Genomic DNA, 18,803 nt, shown 5'->3' with positions numbered 1-18,803 from the left:
ACTCAATGAGATAGATCAGACCTCATTGGAGGGAGAGAACTGAGACACCCAGCAAGACTGGTGGCTGAATGTCGAAATAAGTAAGAATATCACAAACGAGTCTTCATATGTTACTTCCAATTTACTCCCAGTATGCCTCACCTTTTCCGCCATGGCAACAGGCTCGTTGGATAGCTGCTTTATGGTGGGTTTCTAAACTGAATTGGCTTTTTTTCGATACCTCGTTCAAACCGGTTTGTAGTTCAGAAGTTGACCTCCCAGACACTCCCCTAAAGCCTTACGAGCCCTCCAATCAAATCACGCCATTCACATGTTATGTAATTGGAAGTCTGCATGTGTGCAACTCTCTGGGTTTGGATTGAGGTGGAGAGCAACGGTATTCACTTGTTCGCTCTCTTCAAGCCGGTGGGGAGGACTCGAGTCTTCAATTTGCGGAGTAAGACTGACTTTCTAACATTTCTTTGAAAATTTAGACTGCGTTTCCTTGTGCAGTAGTGAGTCTCATGTTCTGAAGCGTTAGTCTGATCGTGCTGCTTTGCATTCATTCATTGCCATGTCAGGTTGTTGTTGTTTTTTCATGGAAAAAAATGTGGCGAATATTTGTTTACAACTGCTTTAAAAGGGTACCTGTCATGAGTATTTTGCGGGTTGATAAACCTGATGTCGCACGCATGAGGATAGGATAGTTTTGAAAACTCCTTGCAATATTTCGCTGGATGATTGCCTCATGTTGAGCCCATCGATTCATCCCCTGTAGAATATGTATCCAAGAGACATGACTGACTCGGTTTTAACACGAAAAGTCAACGCAGTGAACAACACGAAGTTAGATATGTCCATCATTACAACGTGATCTGCATGACTTCTTCCACGCACACATTAGTTAGCTCCCTGCGCCTTCGTGCAGAAAACAAGGCATTTATTTTGCTTCGTACTTTTAAAGTGGACTTTGGTTAATTACACTTCCATTTCACCAGAAATAGCAACATGTTGATTGATTGTTTGAGTGTTTTACTGTTGTTGTTTTTTATAATCAGCGCGGTTTCACAATCAAAACAGCGTGACAGGCAGGCGAGTTGTTAGTTTCTCCTCTGCGCACATGTATTGAAAACAGGGGACACACACTGCACTGGCACATTTGACCAACGCTTCATCTGCGTAGTTGTCAAGTGCCGCTGGACGCCTCCTGTATTCTTATTGGTCAAAACCAAAGGCATGCCCAAGCTCTGTAATGTGATTGGCTGCAGCAGGTCGTTGGGGAAAGCGCAACCCACCCCCAAGGGTCAGCCAGCTCCAGCTCTGAAAGGCAACATGGCTGATATGTTATAATGTGTAATCTAGTTTAATTAGACACATTCATATCCTGCCTGCAGTGACACCCCGGTCTATTAGACGGCGCACGGTGATATGTTTGAATAACATTACAAAATAAATAGCAATAGGCATTATTAATGGTAAATAATGAGCGGTCTTCAACTATGTTCTTCAACTATTCAACTATTCTTTTCTTTTCTTTTTTTATTGTTTCAGTTCTTTTAACAATACAATATAATTATTCAAATAACAATTCAATTCAAACAAATATTACTGTAAACATACATATAAGCGAATAAAAGAAAGACTAAAAAATATATGCCAGGGGTCAACATAAGAAGTAAAAACATTAATATGGGAGCAGTTTTAATAGCGTTTTTGTTTTATTTTGCTGAAGTTATTATCTTAATATATAGTACAATTTATTTCTTGAAAACACGAAAGTGAGGTTTAACTTTATCAAATTTACATTTGTGAATGTAAAGCTTTGCAAAAAAATATAATGAGATTGATTAGAACATACTCTTTTTCATGTATTGTGCTCCAGTAGAAGCTCAAAGTTACAGATATTATCCAAGACAAATCTACAAATATCTTGCCACAGTTTATAGGTATGTATACATTTCCGAAATAGATGGACAACAGTCTCAGTATGAGAATAACAGAAGGCACAGCTTAAATCGGTATCATTTTTAAAATTTAACTAAGAAAGCGCTAACCAGGTAATACTTTAAATGATACTTCTTTAACCTTCTTGACCAAAAGAATTTCTGTGGGAGAGTCCACACTTGTTTTTAAGTTGTTTACACGACTATTCCAAAAAGCTATTCCAGGTGAAACGGAACAATATTCCATTCAAAAAGAGCACGGATCTCATGATTGTTCTTATATCCAGATGGGTCAAACCCGTGACCCTGAGAGCAGGATAAGCAGTTAAGATAATGAATGAAAAAGGGTCAAACAATGTTATCATTGAACCATCTCATCTCATCATTAGCTGCTTCTCTGGGGTTGGGTTGCGGTCCATGAACCATTCCTTGAAAAATAGAAATCTGTTTTTGTAAAGCACATCTATTATTTCATATAGAACAGCGTTGTGGTGAAAAATTGTGCTTGTGTATCATAGACCATGCAAGCAGTGCTTTTTTTGTCAAAGTTAGAAAGGTGAATAGGAATCTTTTCAAAGTTATAATCGTACACTAATACAAATTGTAATCCACCAATTTCAGAGAATATATGATTGGAAATACAATTCCATATTGAATTTGAAAAAAAAACGTTTTTTTTAAGAATTACTCAATCCAGTTAATCTTAAAGGTATTGTTCAAAGTATTGAAATCCAGAAAATTGAGACCCCCCCATTCTTATATGTATTCATAATGACTAATTTTATTATGTAATGCTTTTTATTCTTCTATAAAATTTTGAAAATTAGCAGGTCTATGTCTTTGATTGTTTTATTATCGATATGTAACGAGAGGGCAGCATAGGTAAGCATAGAAATGCCCTCTGCTTTTTTTTTTATTGAAGTTCTACCTTTCAAAGACATCCCTGAGAAGTCCTGGTTAAATGTCCTCTGCCTTTTCTATGATTGAGGTAACATTCAAAGTACTTCTAGTTTTTTTTTAAATTTTTGTATCCTTACTGATAGAGATCCCTAACAGTATCTTTGACAGGAATGTTTGATATTGAGCAAATAAGAGTCTTTCACTGCAGATTCATATTTGTTTATATTCAAGTATAGTCCAGAAGCCTTAGAGAATACATGAATTAAATCTAGAGCACAAGATACATCAAGTCTTTTTTTTTAAAACGGTGTCATCTGCTAGCTAATTAATGACAATTTCTTGTTCAGCTATTGTAACGCCTTTCAAAGTTCTTGTTTTAATATGACTGGTTATAAGCTGGTTGATGAGGGGGAAGACATAAGGAGAAATTGGGCAACCCTGCCTGATCCCCAGTTTTACATCAAATCATGGTGTTTTGCCAGAGTTTGATTTAATAGAGCTATTACTATTAGCAAATAAAGTGTGACTGTCTTTGCTAAAATAATGCCCAAAACCAAATTTTTCGAGTGAATTGAAAATAAATTTGTGTTTGACTGAATCAAAAGCCTTGTGGAAATCTAAAAAGAGGATGGAACTGTTATCATGGATTAGTTCAGAGTAATCTAACATATCTAGTACTACTCTAATAGCATTTGATATGTGCCTATTATTCCTGAACCAAGATTGTGATTCGTCTATGATAGTATCCAAAATTGACTTAAGACATTTGGCAAAGGCAGTTGCTAGCACCTTGTAATCATTATTTAGAAGACAAATAGTATGCCAATTATCAATGGACAGTACATCCTTTTTGGGTTTTGGAATAAGTGTGATTAATCCTTGTGTTAATGTAGGAGTGAGCGATTCATTAGATATATTTTCTGAGAAAGCCTTCAATAAAAATGGGGGGAAATGTTCTGTAAAATTCTGATGTAATTCCATCCACCCTAGGAGATTTTTTTATGCTTAAGGCTATTAATGAAATCAGTCACCTTTTGTAGAGTCAGTGGAGCATCACAGCATTCTTGGTCTATAATATTAATGGGATTAACCAAGTAGGCATTTTTCTGAAAGCTCCGCATACACAAGTCATGACATGTTGTTGATGTTTTCAGAAATGGCAGAGACCATGAAAGTTCATTTTTTGGTGGATGTAAGTTAATGTATGATCATTTTAGTTATATAGAGTTTTTCATAGTAATTCTATGTCTGAGGAAAATGTTGATGTTCCCAATGGCCTCATCTTTTTCCTCTGTCATTATGACTCTGCATTTCCTGCATTACATGGAGGAGGAGGAGACTTTTGGCATCCATGTTGCGTAGCAGCTGTGTTCTCACAACTGAACCACTTGAACGCCCAAGCATAACATGTACCCAACTTCCGAAGTCGTGTTTATGACATGGGAAGCATGAAAGCAGCATATTCTTAGGGAGAACACATGATCAGCCCCCTCTGTTTTGCCTACAGGAGCATCAGAGATGCCGAGACCCATGTGATGTAGGCAACACACATGGAGTTCAGCACATCTGACTAATGAAAAATGAGGCCAATACAAATGCGCAATACTCTCTAAAAACAGAAAACAAGGTAAGCATTGTAATGCAAACACAATCATACGCGCAATAGTTTTTTTAAACTCTTTTTTTTTTCTTCCTTGTATCTGTTGCTGCCTTTCCAGAATCGTGTAAGGTTCGAGGATGAAGATTGCTGTGATTGGTCAGAGCCTCTTTGGCCAGGAGGTATACAAGGAGCTAAGGAAGGAAGGCCACACCATCGTCGGAGTCTTCACTATACCTGATAAGGATGGCAAGGCAGACCCATTGGGTGAGAGTGGCAATGACTGGTATTATGTAGGGAAACGAATGACACCAGAGTTGTTTCAGTAAACCATGATTAACACATGGGAACGTGCAGTTACAACAATAGGGAATTGAATGCTGTGAATAAGAACTTTTCAGTTGAGGTTTTGCCAGTGATATAACCTCCACACGCGCACCAAAAAAAAAAAAAGATTCTGGGGCATCTGGGTGGCGTGTTGGTTCTATTCCATTGCCTACCAACACAGAGATCGCCGACTCAAATCCCCGTGTTACCTCCGGTTTGGTCAGGCAGCCTTACAGACACAATTGGCCATGTCTGTGGGTGGGAAGCCGGATGTGGGTATGTGTCCTGGTCGCTGCACTAGCGCCTCCTCTGGTTCGTCGGGGCACTTGTTCAGGGGGGAATAGCATGATCCTCCCACGCGCTACGTCCCCCTGGCGAAACTTCTCACTGTTAGGTGAAAAGAAGCGGCTGGCGACTCCACATGTATTGGATGAGGCATGTGGTAGTCTGCAGCCCTCCCCAGCTCGGCAGAGGGGGTGGAGCAGCGACCAGGACGTCTTAGAGAGCGGGGTGATTGGCCAGGTACAGTTGGGGAGAAAAAGGGGGGAATAAAAATCCCCTCCCAAAAAAAGATTCTTTCTGGAAATTTGTCATATGGTATAGATCTACAGTATACAGACAAATGTATTATTTTGGGATAAATTGTAAAAAAAACAAAACTTCACAATGGCAAAAGGAATTTGAACTCGTAGTATTACTTTTCCTATCATCCCTACACCCTAAACTAACAAAAAGAAAATAAAAGTATTTCTCTTATCAATGTGGCATGGTTATGACTTTAGATAGTCTCTTTCACTGCAAAGTGGTTCAACTGTCTTATCTCCTCATGTTTGATATGGAAGTGACAGACAATAATTAGCAAATATTTTAAGTTTTACCGTTGTTACTATACTGTCGACATCTGTGTTTGTAAAATCAGGAGGAACTGGTAAATAAAGATCATCTTGTCAGGGTGTGTTTTGGCTGAAAGATATGTAGTCGGTCTCGCTTATGAACCTTAACACAAACATACATGTAGAAATTCTTTTGGTCAAGCAGGTTAAAGAAGTCTCATTTAAAATGTTACCTGGTTAGCTTTTTATTTTTGCAACACAATATCTGTCTTCCTACAACCTAATGTCCCTAAATTCAAAGATAAACCTTTACCCTTGAGATCCATACATTACAAATACAAAAGCATTACCACTCTTATATTTGTTCTTTCCTCACAGCTGCCGAGGCTGAGAAGGACGGTATGCCTGTCTTTAAGTTCCCCCGCTGGCGTGTGAAGGGCCAGGCTATCCCAGAAGTGGTAGCCCAGTACAGAGCCACCGGCGCCGAGCTCAACGTCTTGCCCTTCTGCTCCCAGTTTATCCCCATGGAGGTCATTGACCACCCCAAACATGGGTCCATCATCTACCACCCGTCCCTGTTACCACGGCACAGGGGCGCCTCCGCCATCAATTGGTGAGCCAATGGCAGGAAAGAACTTGCATTTAATGGTTCAGCAAACCAGAGAAAGCACAGCAAAAGCTTTGTTAGTGCACTCTCTGTATAGTTAACCGGTCATTGTTTGTTCAAGCATATTAAATCACTGAAACACTGTTGCGAGGTAACACTTCGGACACAGGATTTTGTGATTGTTTTGATGGAGGGAGACGCATTGTTTCACTTTGATCAGTTAGAAAAAAGGGATTCAATATTTGCCAAAAGCAAACAAACCTAACAGAGTAATGATAAGTATTTGCGATATGTATGTATGTATGTATGTATGTATGTATGTATGTATGTATGTATGTATGTATGTATGTATGTATGTATGTATGTATGTATGTATGTATGTATGTATGCATCAGCATTCAAAACGGCCCAGTCTCTTGCACACTGACTCTGACCAAACAGGACTTTGATCCATGGTGACAAAAAAGGCGGGTTCACAGTGTTTTGGGCTGATGATGGATTGGACACCGGACCAATCCTGCTGCAGAGGGAGTGTGATGTGGAACCTGACGACACTGTCAACACCATCTATAAGAGATTCCTCTTCCCAGAGGGAGTCAAAGGCACTGTAAGTATTGTGATGCATTTTGAAATTTGTGTGTGTGTGTGTATTTGTGTATTTATACAGTGCATCCGGAAAGTATTCACACCCCTTTACTTTCCCCACATTTTATGTTACAGCCTTATTCCAAAATGGATTAAATTCCTTTTTTTTCTCATCAATCTACACACAATACCCCATAATGACAAAGTGAAAAAGGTTTTGTAGAAATTTTTGCAAATTTATTAAAAATAAAAAACTGAAATATTACATGTACATAAGTATTCACACCCTTTGCTATGACGCTCAAAATTGAGCTCAGGTTCATCCTGTTTCCACTGATCATCCTTGAGATGTTTCTACATCTTGATTGGAGTCCTCCCGTAGTAAATTCAATTGATTGGACATGACTTGGAGAGGCACACACCTGTCTATATAAGGTCCCACTGTTGACAGTGCATGTCAGAGCAGAAACCAAGCCACGAAGTCAAAGGAATTGTCTGTGGACCTCCGAGACAGGATTGTATCGAGGCACAGATCTGGGGAAGGGTACAAAAAAATTTCTACAGCTTTGAAGGTCCCGAAGAGCACAGTGGTCTCTATCATTCGTAAATGGAAGAAGTTTGGATCCACCAGGACTCTTCCTAGAGCTGGCCGCCCAGCCAAACGGAGCAATCGGGGGAGAAGGGCCTTGGTCAGGGAGGTGACCAAGAACCCGATGGTCACTCTGACAGAGCTCCAGTGTTCCTCTGTGGAGATGGGAGAACCTTCCAGAAAGACAACCGTCTCTGCAGCACTCCACCAATCAGGCCTTTATGGTAGAGTGGCCAGATGGAAGCCTCTGCTCAGTAAAAGGCACATGACAGCCCGCTTGGAGTTTTCCAGAAAGCATCTTAAGGACTCTCAGACCATGAGAAACAAGATTCTCTGGTCTGATGAAACCAAGATTGAACTCTTTGGCCTGACTGCCAAACGTCACATCTGGAGGAAACCAGGCACCTCTCATCACCTTGCTAATACCATCCCTACAGTGAAGCATGGTGGTGGCAGCATCATGCTGTGGGGATGTTTTTCAGCGGCATGAACTGGGAGACTAGCCAGGATTGAAGGAAAGATGAATGGAGCAAAGTACAGAGAGATCCTTGATGAAAACGTGCTCAGGACCTCAGACTGGGGCGAAGTTTTACCTTTCAACACGACAACGACCCTAAGCACACAGCCAAGACAACGAAGGAGTGGCTTCGGGACAAGTCTGTGAATGTCCTTAAGTGGCCCAGCAAGAGCCCAGACTTAAACCCCATTGAACATCTCTGGAAAGACCTGAAAATAGCTGTGCAGCAACGCTCCCCATCTAACCTTACAGAGCTCGAGAGGATCTGCAGAGAAGAATGGGAGAAATACCCCAAATATAGGTGTGCCAAGCTTGTAGCTTCATACCCAAGAAGACTTGAGGTTGTAATCGCTGCCAAGGGTGCCTCAACCAAGTACTGAGTAAAGGGTGTGAATACTTATGTACATGCAATATTTCAGTTTTTTATTTTTAATAAATTTGCAAAAATATCTACAAAACCTTTTTCGCTTTGTCATTATGGGGTATTGTATGTACATTGATGAGAAAAAAAAGGAATTTAATCCATTTTGTAATAAGGCTGTAACATAACAAAATGTGGGGAAAGTGAAGGGGTGTGAATACTTTCCGGGTTGCACTGTATATATATAATCAAACGTTTGGACACACCTACTGATAGTAGGGTTTTTCTTTATTTTTACTAAATTTGATCAAGATCGTGCCTCGGTTCTGTGCTCTCTTGTACTTTTTCTGTTTTATTTATTTTTGTTTCCAGCACCCACTCACTGATCACATACAGCTAGGAAGAACTTTTAAGCCTCCAACTGTCCACTGGACAAACTGAATAGACTTTTTTACTGACTTAAACTGAAGGTTTTCATGAAACTCTTGCTGACCTTTTGCCTCTGTGTGGGCTCCGGCGGAGACACCGATGAGGTAAGCGAGCTGGCGTGCTCATTAAACTGTGACAGCGGGGATTCCGAACCACACTTCTGTCAGTCCACCTGGCGAATGAAGATTGGTGTATGGATGTCACAGTGTTGAAGAAATCATGCAGCGCTCACATAGAGACCTTTTTCATTGACTGTAAACCATTCCATTCACCGCTGGAATTTTCATCATTTATTCTGGTCGGTGTATATATCCCACCCCAAGCCTGTGTTAAAGAGGCGTTAAAACACCTGGCTGATCAAATTACAAACATGGAGCACAAATATCCAGACCCCTTACTCATTTTTCTTGGGGATTTTAACAGAGAAAACCTCAGCCACGAACTTGCAAATACAGACGGCATGTTAAATGTCCCATCAGAGACAATCACTCTGGATCATTGCTACGCAATATTAAAGGACACCTATCGCTCTGTCACCCGTGCAGCCCTGGGCCTCTCTGATCACTGTCTGATTCATCTCATCCCAACCTACAGGCAGAAACTAAAATCTGCAAAGTGTTTGGTTAAAACGGTGAAGAAATGGACCAATGAGTCAAAACTGGAGCTCAAGGCCTGCTTTGACTGTACTGATAGGAGTGTTTTTGAGGCTGCATCTACAGACCTGGATGAACTTACTGACACTGTGACATTGCACATAAGCTTTTGTGAGGACATGTGTGTGCCCACCAAAACTTTCTGTACTTTCTACAACAATAAGTACCCAATTTCACCTCGGGGATGAATAAAGTATTCTGATTCTGAATAAGCCCTGGTTCACAGCAAAACTCAGGCAGCTTCGTCACTCCAAAGAGGAGTGAAGGTAGGATCCAGTATAACAAAGCCAGAAATACACTCACAAAGAAGATCAGAGTGGCAAAAAGGTGCTACTCTGAAAAGTTGAAAAATTAGTTTTCCACCAATGACTCAGTATCAGTCTGGAGAGTTTCAAAAGACATTACCAAGTACAGGAGACCATCCCCCCACACTGCAGGGAATCATGATTACCTAAATGGGTTTTACTGCAGGTTTGATAAGCGCACTTTCGTACCCCTCACCCTCACCGACCACAACACACAACCAACTACACCCCCTGCCAGCCCCTTTCCCCTCCCCACTGACCCCCGACCCACACTCAGGATCTGTGTTGAGGATGTGTGCCAGCTCTTCCAGAGACAAAAGACCAGGAAGGCACTGGGCCAAGATGGCGTGTTCCCCTACTTTCTTACAGTCTGTGCTAACTAGCTGGCCCGCATTTTCACACTGATTTTCAACAGATCATTGGAGCTGTATGAAGTCTCCTCCTGCTTCAAGAGCTCCACTATCATCTCGGTCCCCAAGACACCCCATCTCCCAGGATTAAATGACTACAGGCCCATTGCCTTTATGTCTGTGGTCATGAAATCCTTCGACAGACAGGAGACCTGAAGGAAATCACAGGCTCCCTGCTTGATCCCCTGCAGTTGCCTACCAAGAAAATAGGTCAGTTGAGGATGCGGTCAACATGGGATTGCACCTGTGTTACCTCCGGCTTGGTCGGGCGTCCCTACAGACACAATTGGCCATGTTTGCAGGGGGGAAGCTGGATGTGGGTATGTGTCGCTGCACTAATGCCTCCTCTAGTCAGTCGGGGCACCTGTTCGGGGGGGCAGGGGGGAATAGCATGGTCCTATGCGCAACGTCCCCCTGGCGAAACTCCTCACTGTCTGGTGAAAAGAAGTGGCTGGCGACTCCACATGTATTGGAGGAGGATGTGGTAGTCTGCAGCCCTCCCCCGGATCAGCAGAAGGGGTGGAGCAGCGACAGGGATGGCTCGGAAGAGTGGAGTAATTGGCCAAGTACAATTGGGGAGAAAAAAGGGGGTAAAAAATCCTACCAAAAAACAAACAAACATGGGATTGGACTACATCTTCCAACACCTTGACTCCTCAGGGACACATGCAAAGGTCCTGTTTGTGGACTTCAGCTCAGTGTTCAACACCATCGTCCCAGATATCCTCCATTCCAAACTCACCCAGCTCACTCTACCAGCCTCCATGTATTAGTAGATTAAAAACTTGCTGTCAGACAGGAGGCAGCAGGTGAAGCTGGAGAAAATCACATTCAGCACCTAGACAATCAGCACTGACACCCCACCCCCATGGATGTGTACTCTTCCCCAGGACTCTTCTCCCTCTACACAAATGACTGCACCTCAGGGGACCCGTTTGTTAAACTCCTGAAGTTTGTGGCAACACAACCATCATTGGCCTTATCCAGCATGGGGATGAGTCTGTATATAGACCGGAGGTTGAACAGCTGGCCCTCTGGTGCAGCCATAACAACCTGGAGCTGAACACGCTCAAAACTGTGGAGATGACAGTAGACTTCAGGAGGAGCCCCCCAACACTACGCCCCCCCACCATTCTCAACAGCATGGTGTCTGCGGTGAAAACCTACAGATTTCTGGGCTTCACAGTCTCCCAGGACATACAGTGTACAGAGCACTGTACACCAGAACAACCAGATATAAAAACCGTTCCTTTCTGTAGGCTGTCATTCAAATGAACGCTTAGCATTTTCAAATAAATCCATCCATTTTGTATGTACTGTACATTGTACATATACTGGTACGCTCTGTCATGTCCATCTACCTCAGGCATGTATTTAAGTAACCTGCTAAGATTTATTTCAGCATCTCTAATATATTCTCTGTACCATTGCACTCTTATTTCACCTGTATCTAGTCAATCCTTGTGTATATATGACTGAAGTTTGTTGTGTTGTAGTGTTGTTATTCTATGTTAAGTACACTGACAGTGCCACACAACTGGAGTCAAATTCCATGTATGTGCAAACCTACATGGCCAATAAACCTGATGCTGATTCTGAAATTTCACTGAAGTACTAAATGAAATAACTTGTTGGGCTGGGGGGCATTGCAAAATATATATTTCTTGAATTTAAAATTGTTTTTAAAAGAAATTCAGAAATACAGAAAAGGGTAATGTCTCAAGATTTTTTAAAAACGTGCATTCAATCAGGTCTGTCCAAACTTTTGACTGGTACGGTATATAAATATACAGTACTGTATACTGTATATTTTTACAGTGCTTTTAAGTCACAGCCTGTCCTGTAGCATTTAGCAGAAAAATATTAATATTTAAAGACAATTTAACAGGAGCAGCTGAAAGTAGTAGTAGTAGCTAACAGGTCACCATAATGACTTGATGAAATACAATTTTTCTGTAAACGGTGTCACCTTTTTCAACATATCACAACTGCAAAGTCAGCTAAGCTTATGTTAACTTTGACACTGAATAAAACTAATGCCAAAGTCACATCAAAGAAACACTAATGTTGCATTTTAACCACAGAATTGATTTCCACAGCTTTACTAGTTCTCTGCTGCACTTTCCTCTAATAATGCTTTTTTTTTTTTTAAGTTGTTTTTCTGATTGCCTGCAGGTAGAAGCAGTGAGGCAGATTGCAGCGGGGAAGGCCCCAAGGATCATCCAGCCAGAGGAAGGAGCGACATACGAGTGTATCCAAAAGAAAGACAATGCCAAGGTAGTGTATGGGTCAGGTTACCCTGACAGAGTGCTTGACTGAGGAGTCCATTTATAAGACACGATGCCCTCACTACACTGTGAAGGGGTTGTCTTATAAAAGCCAGGATGTGGGATAACATAACTTTAATCATCATCATCAGGTCGAGTATACTCGGATGAAACTAATATTTTGAGAATTATTTTTACAAACATTGTCGAATAGTTCTCAGCTTTTTCAGTGTGAATATGGCGGGATTATTTGGAAGCAATTGATTTCTGTAAAATTGGATTGCACAATAACCATTTAATCTCATTTGATTTAGAATAATTTAAATAAAAATGCAGAATTGGTCATCAACATTAATGGTAACAGCCAAATTACCTGAGGTTTAGATAAATGGTTATAAAATCTATCAGAACAGACTGATTCTCAAATCAAATTCTCCTGGCTGTGTCTATTGACAGATTGACTGGAATAAGTCTGCTGAGGCCATTCACAATTGGATCAGAGGGAATGACAAAGTACCTGGTGCCTGGGCAGAGGTTGATGGGCAGGTAATGGCAAACTGTACTCCAAAGTAGTCTACATACATGTATTGATTTATATTTTATTTAAAGAAACATATGTTGTAATGTCTTGATGCATGCTCAATAATCCAGATAAGAAAATCAAAGAAGGTTGAATCAGTTCATCCGAATACAATGTTTATAGTCAGATACATTTCATCACTCATCTAAGTGACCTCTTCAGTCTAAACTGACTGCAGGTATCCCCACCCTTATAAACAATACAGTTGCATAATGACCAAAGCCAACAATCAGTTTCATTTTCTATGGCCATGTATACTATTCACAGAGGATTTGAGAATGTTTGCAATCACAGCGTTGTAAGATGATGACAGTCTACACCAATCTACAGGCCAGTGGCCACTCTTTCAGGGATGAGGATATGCACATCCTTGATAGGGAGGAACATTGGTTTTAAGGGGGAGTCAAAGAGGCCATCTATGTGAAGAGAGAACGACCATCCCTGAACTGGGAGGACATGCAGGCATGACAGAGGAAGATGCAGAGGACAGGAAGAGATGGAGACGGATGATCCGCTGTGGCAACCCCTATCAGGAGAAGCCGAAAGAAGAAAAAGAAATTGGGGCTCCTACCCAGAGTGACCTAAAGAGAATGCAACAATAGAATAAGCTTAAATAAAACAAAAATGAACTAGAATGCATATGCAAGTGAGAAGTGCCAGCGAATGAGATAGAGCAAGAGATAGACGTGGGATTCTATTAGTTCCTCCTCCATTAGATTTGATAACTGGTTTTAATCAATTAGTTTGTTTTATATTGTAATTAATTTAGATCACTTTGTAAAAATGTGTTTTCACGTTGACACAAAACAGTCTTTTTCTGTTGATCAGTCTAAAAAAGCCAAATGAAATCCACTGTGATTCATTGTTGTAAAACAATAAAACATACAAACTTCAAGGGGGTGAATACTTTTTATAGGCACTGTATACTAAACATTCTGTAGTAAAATATTTGTTTCATTTTGGATTAATTTTCACCTCAAGACGGACTACGGTTGTACCATGATGTTTTTTGTTGTTGTTTTTTTTCACAGAGAGTGACATTTTATGGCTCCACTCTGGTTGACAATGGCACCACAGTTAATGGTCAGCCCTTAGAGATCCCAGGTGCCAGCCGCCCTGGTGTGGTCACCAAGGCAGGCCTGGTGCTCTTTGGCAATGATGACAAGACGGTAAGTCAGCTTGGTTTGGTTCTGCAGCATTTGTGTCACTTATATGGGTAAGAAAAAGTTGCAGCCACTGTTGTATCCTTTTTTTGTTGTTATTTCCATATTCTGGTAGCCACTGTAAACATTTTTGGCACTTTGCTTTACAAAAATTCCTATTTTTTACACGTTATAATCCTTCTAGTTTTTTTTTAGTTTTTTTACCATATGTATGTTCATTAGATATGAGATCCCACTGTTACAATCCAAACATTTTTCCATTATAAAACAGAATGCTATATGAACAGTTTTTCCCACAAATTCAATAAGGTTAAAATTTGCCCCATAATCTTTCAGCATAAAAACAGTCGATGGTTGCCAACACATTGTTGTTCTTTCTCAAGACAGTTTTCTCATATTGGGATTTTTCAGTATATGTCAATGACTGTAATTTGTGAAAACGTATTTTGTAGTTGCAAAAGTAGTTGCTTTTGGAGATCACTCTGCTATTATAAGATTATCATTACATGGTTTGTTTCATGAGAAGATGGATCATCACCACTGCAACTTAGTTTTTCATTGAGGGAGAATTGTTTTCTGACCTTCATGCCACAATACAGGATAGCGTATTCAAGTGTTGATCCAATGAAATGGCAGAAATGTTGCATCTCAAGGTGGCGTAAAGCAAGATAGTGTAAGTCTATATCCAGAGTGTCAGGGTTGATTACCAAGATAGCCTTTTATGCCACGCCTGGCTTTTAGTTTCTTAACTTCTGTTAACTTATTTTCAAGTTCTGCTGGCATTGAGCAAGTTGTTTATTTTGTTCATTTTCAACTCTTAAAACAGCACCAGTTAACTTTTTTTTAAAACTTTAATATTTATTGAGTATATGTTTGTGCATACAACCAAAAGTATTGTGTATGTTAACTTGTGACTTATTTTACAACCAGAAAGATAAAAAAGAAAACAAAAACAAACAAAATAAACAAAGAAATTAAAAAAAAAAAAAACAGCCATGATTATAGGTGTCCATTATCGAAGAAGGGCATATACAAATCCACTATCTTGAACTTTATATATCAGTTAGTCCATAGGCATTTTCTACTGTAGTAGACCACCACTCAGCCACCTTGGTCATGGCAAATGTCAGTGGTTTGTCGTCCACAATTGCCATGAACTGGCGGGCCTCCAGCAGGGAACGGAAGTGTCGAATGGCGAAGTAGAGGGCGAGGAGCTCCCGATCGAAGGTGCTGTACTTCCGTTCGCTGGGGTGTAACTGCTGACTGAAGAAAGTGAGCGGCTGCCAAGCACCGTTCACCCACTGCTCTTGCACCGCACCGACTGCATAATCCGAAGCGTTTGTGGTAATGGCAATCAGAGCCTTGGGTGATGGGTGTGCCAGCATTGTTACGTTAGCCAGAGCAGTCTTGGCATCCACAAACACCTTGTCCTTCTCTGCGGACCAGTCCAGAGTGTGTATGGTGGCCTTGCCTTTCAGGGCCTCGCACAGGGGTCACATGAGTTGAGCAGCTCGGGGGATAAAGCATGGTAAAAGTTCACCATGCTGAGGAACTCCTGCAGGGACTTGACGGTGAGTGGTCATTGGAAGTTCACAATGGCGTCCACCTTTGACGGGAGGGGTACTGCCCCATCTTTGGTGAGTCGGTGTCCAAGGAAGTTGATGGTGGTCAGCCCAAACTGGCACTTGGCAGGGTTGACGATCAGCCCATGCTGGTTGAGCCGCACAAAAAGTGTCTGGAGGTGAGACAAGTGTTCCGCTTTGGAGGTGCTGGCGATGAGAATGTCGTCTAGACAGATGAAGATGAAAGGCAGGTCCTGTAGAACTGAACCCATGAGGTGCTGGAATGTCTGTGCAGCATTTTTGAGGCTGAATGGCATGCGGCAGGAACTCGGAACAGTCTAAATGGGGTGATCACTGCCGTTTTGGGGACATCCAGTGGGTGGGCGGGCACCTGATGGTATCCACGGATCAGGTCCACTTTGGAAAATATGATTCTTCCAGCCAGGTGGGCTGGGCTGTATCTATGGGACTGGGTAGCGGTCCAGTGTCGTTGCATTGTTGAGTCGGCAATAATTGCCACACTGGCGCCTCCCACCGCCGGGCTGCGGGACGATGTGGAGGGTTGAAGCCCACAGGCAGTTGGAGTAGCGAATGATGCCAAAGTGCTCCATATTCTCAAACTCCTCCCTGGTGACGGTGAGCTTGGCCAGGTTGAGATGCCAAACCTGAGCATAGATTGGTGGGTCAGTGGTGGCGATGTGGTGCTCCATTCCATGCTTGGCAGTGGATAATGAGAAGGTGGGCTGCGTGAGGACAGGGAACTCAGCGAGAAGCCAGAGAAACTCATCTGCGGCAGAGAGCATGCTAGAAAGTGACCTGGGGGGAATAGCGTGATTCTCCCACGCACTACGTCTTCCTGGCAAAACTCCTCACTGTCAGGTGAAAAGAAGTGGCTGGCAAGCCATATGTATCAAGAGGAGGCATGTGGTAGTTTGTAGCCCTCCCCAGATCGGCAGAGGGGATAGAGCAGCGACTGGGACAGCCTGGAAGAGTGGGGTAATTGGCCAGATACAATTTGGGAGAAAAATGAGGGACCCCCCACCCCAAAAGACAACACCCGGTCTTGGTATTGGATTTTTTTTTTCTTCAGGCTTCTTTTAGTTACCATCTCCTTTATTGTGTACTGAAGAACATTCACCACAATAGCATAGACAGAAATCACAGTGTGGGTGGGTACAGAAAAAATCAGGTGGGCCTTCCCTATCCAAGACCAATCATACTTAATAGTTCTGAAATGCATATGTTAATGAAAATAGGCAATTACAACTATACTTGCCTGGATGCAACACAGTTGAGTCATACAAGGCTTATACATAATCACAGGTAATGTTACAGGTACCAAGACAAACATTAACAGCATCACATAGCCTGGCAGGGTGGACACACACACACACACACACACACACACACACACACTCAGCTGACAGATGCAACAGCATCATTAATCATTATCTACGGATAGAGATACACAGCCACCAACATGCTCAGTAATGTTAAAGATGACACTTGAACATAGCCTGGCATAGCAGCCACAAACACACACACACACACACAGACACACACACACACAGATTATTGACTCTTCTGTCTCTGTATGATGTCTTCTCCTTTCTCTTCTCCTGTGTATGTGAATGGTGTGATGTGAGTCTCCCCTGTGCACATGTAATCATGCAATCCATTTTGATTTTTTTTTTCTTTAAAAGCAGTGTACTGTTTTCATTTTGTCTCCCAACTCCCATTATACCATAGATTGAGTCCACCTTGCAGTTTCATCCCGGACTATATGCACACATTGAACATTTAATTTGTATTTTGTATAAATGACGTCCTAGTGTCTCCCTGTACACTTGCCATTCTGTTCCCAGTTCTTAGTAAACTTTATCCTCCATTTTACTAGAATCAGTATATTCACCCTACTTAGTTTATTTTCTGTCATCTGTCATCCGGCTACACTTTATTCCATTTTATTTCTTACACCCATTATACCTGTCCATTTTCAAAAAATGAATGTCTGCTACTGGTTGTGAAAATAAATATAATGTGTACTGTGCTACTTTGCAGGAGTCACCCTTGTCCATCATAGCGTTCTTTAATATTTGCATGAAAATGCAAAACCTGAGCTGTGACATGTTATGGGATATATGTCTAAAATTCAAGATCTCACAGAATAACTTCCATACCTGTGTTTACATTTTTGCTGACATAATCACGTAATTGTCTGATATTAAACTTTGTCAGTTACTTTTTACAAGATGTACCATACTAAATAAAGAAAACAATTTGCATGTACCAATTATTTTGTTTAATCTTCTCTCTTTTTCCCTGGGTTTCTCTCACACTTTTTTGTGCAGTTGTTGGTGAAGAACCTGCAGTTTGAGGACGGAAAGATGATCGCTGCAGCGCAGTACTTTCACTCCGGGAGCAGCGCTGCACTGGAGCTGACAGAGGAGGAGAAGGCCTTTGCTGAACAGATGAGAGTAGGTCCTCTTTCCGATAGTTGTCCTCTTATCTCACAACAACTGGTAATAGAATGGCGAAAAACCTTACTTAAATGTGGACTCTCCGAATTAAAATGTCCAAGTTTTGACTGAGTTAGGATTTCTGTCAGGATTTCTGACTGATTTCTGCTAAATGATATTGTAAATTGTAAAAAAATAAAAATTGATTTAAAATGGGGGCGGGGGATTTCACTGTGTGTCCTTCTCACAGGCAGTGTGGCAGAGCATTCTGTCTAACGTTGCTCAGATCGAGGACTCCACTGACTTTTTCAAGTCTGGTGCAGCTTCCATGGATGTGGTCAGGTAACATGAAAGAAAATGTAAATGTGGGTTTCTTTATTTATCTAGAATCACTATAACGTCATGCTAGGTAGCGTAGCAGTCTATTCCGTTGCCTACCAACATGGGGATCCCGGTTCGAATCCCTGTGTTACCTCCGGCTTAGTCAGGCATCCCTACAGACACAATTGGCCATGTCTGCGGGTGGGAAGTTGGATGTGGGTATATGTCCTGGTCACTGCACTAGCGCCTCGTCTGGTCAGTCGGGGCGCCTGTTTGGGGGGAAAGAGGAACTGGGGGGAATAGCGTAATCATCCCATGCACTACGTTCCCCTGGTGAAACTCCTCACTGTCAGGTGAAAAGAAGTGGCTGGTGACTCCACATGTATCGGAGGAGGCATGTGGTAGTCTGCAGCCCT

The 18,803-nt window shown here is 41.7% G+C and overlaps 1 protein-coding gene across 1 annotated transcript in view; it reads left to right on the top strand.

Moving 5' to 3' along the window:
* Positions 1-352: 352 nt before the first annotated feature.
* The window catches only part of LOC130134274 (cytosolic 10-formyltetrahydrofolate dehydrogenase-like), a 28,697-nt gene continuing 10,246 nt past the window's right edge, over positions 353-18,803 (top strand). The window contains exons 1-9 of the mRNA XM_056302177.1: positions 353-436; positions 4,541-4,686; positions 5,958-6,192; positions 6,628-6,793; positions 12,211-12,312; positions 12,759-12,848; positions 13,914-14,051; positions 17,959-18,084; positions 18,317-18,408. Coding sequence (XP_056158152.1) covers positions 4,560-4,686; positions 5,958-6,192; positions 6,628-6,793; positions 12,211-12,312; positions 12,759-12,848; positions 13,914-14,051; positions 17,959-18,084; positions 18,317-18,408 — 1,076 coding nt within the window. The 5' untranslated portion in view covers positions 353-436; positions 4,541-4,559. The remainder of the gene's footprint in view (positions 437-4,540; positions 4,687-5,957; positions 6,193-6,627; positions 6,794-12,210; positions 12,313-12,758; positions 12,849-13,913; positions 14,052-17,958; positions 18,085-18,316; positions 18,409-18,803) is intronic.

The sequence above is a fragment of the Lampris incognitus genome, chromosome 2 (genome assembly GCF_029633865.1).
Source record: "Lampris incognitus isolate fLamInc1 chromosome 2, fLamInc1.hap2, whole genome shotgun sequence".
NCBI classification, from domain to species: Eukaryota; Metazoa; Chordata; class Actinopteri; order Lampriformes; family Lampridae; genus Lampris; species Lampris incognitus.
The sequence above is the reverse complement of the archived record's forward strand: the minus strand, read 5'-3'. Positions and strand labels throughout refer to the sequence as shown.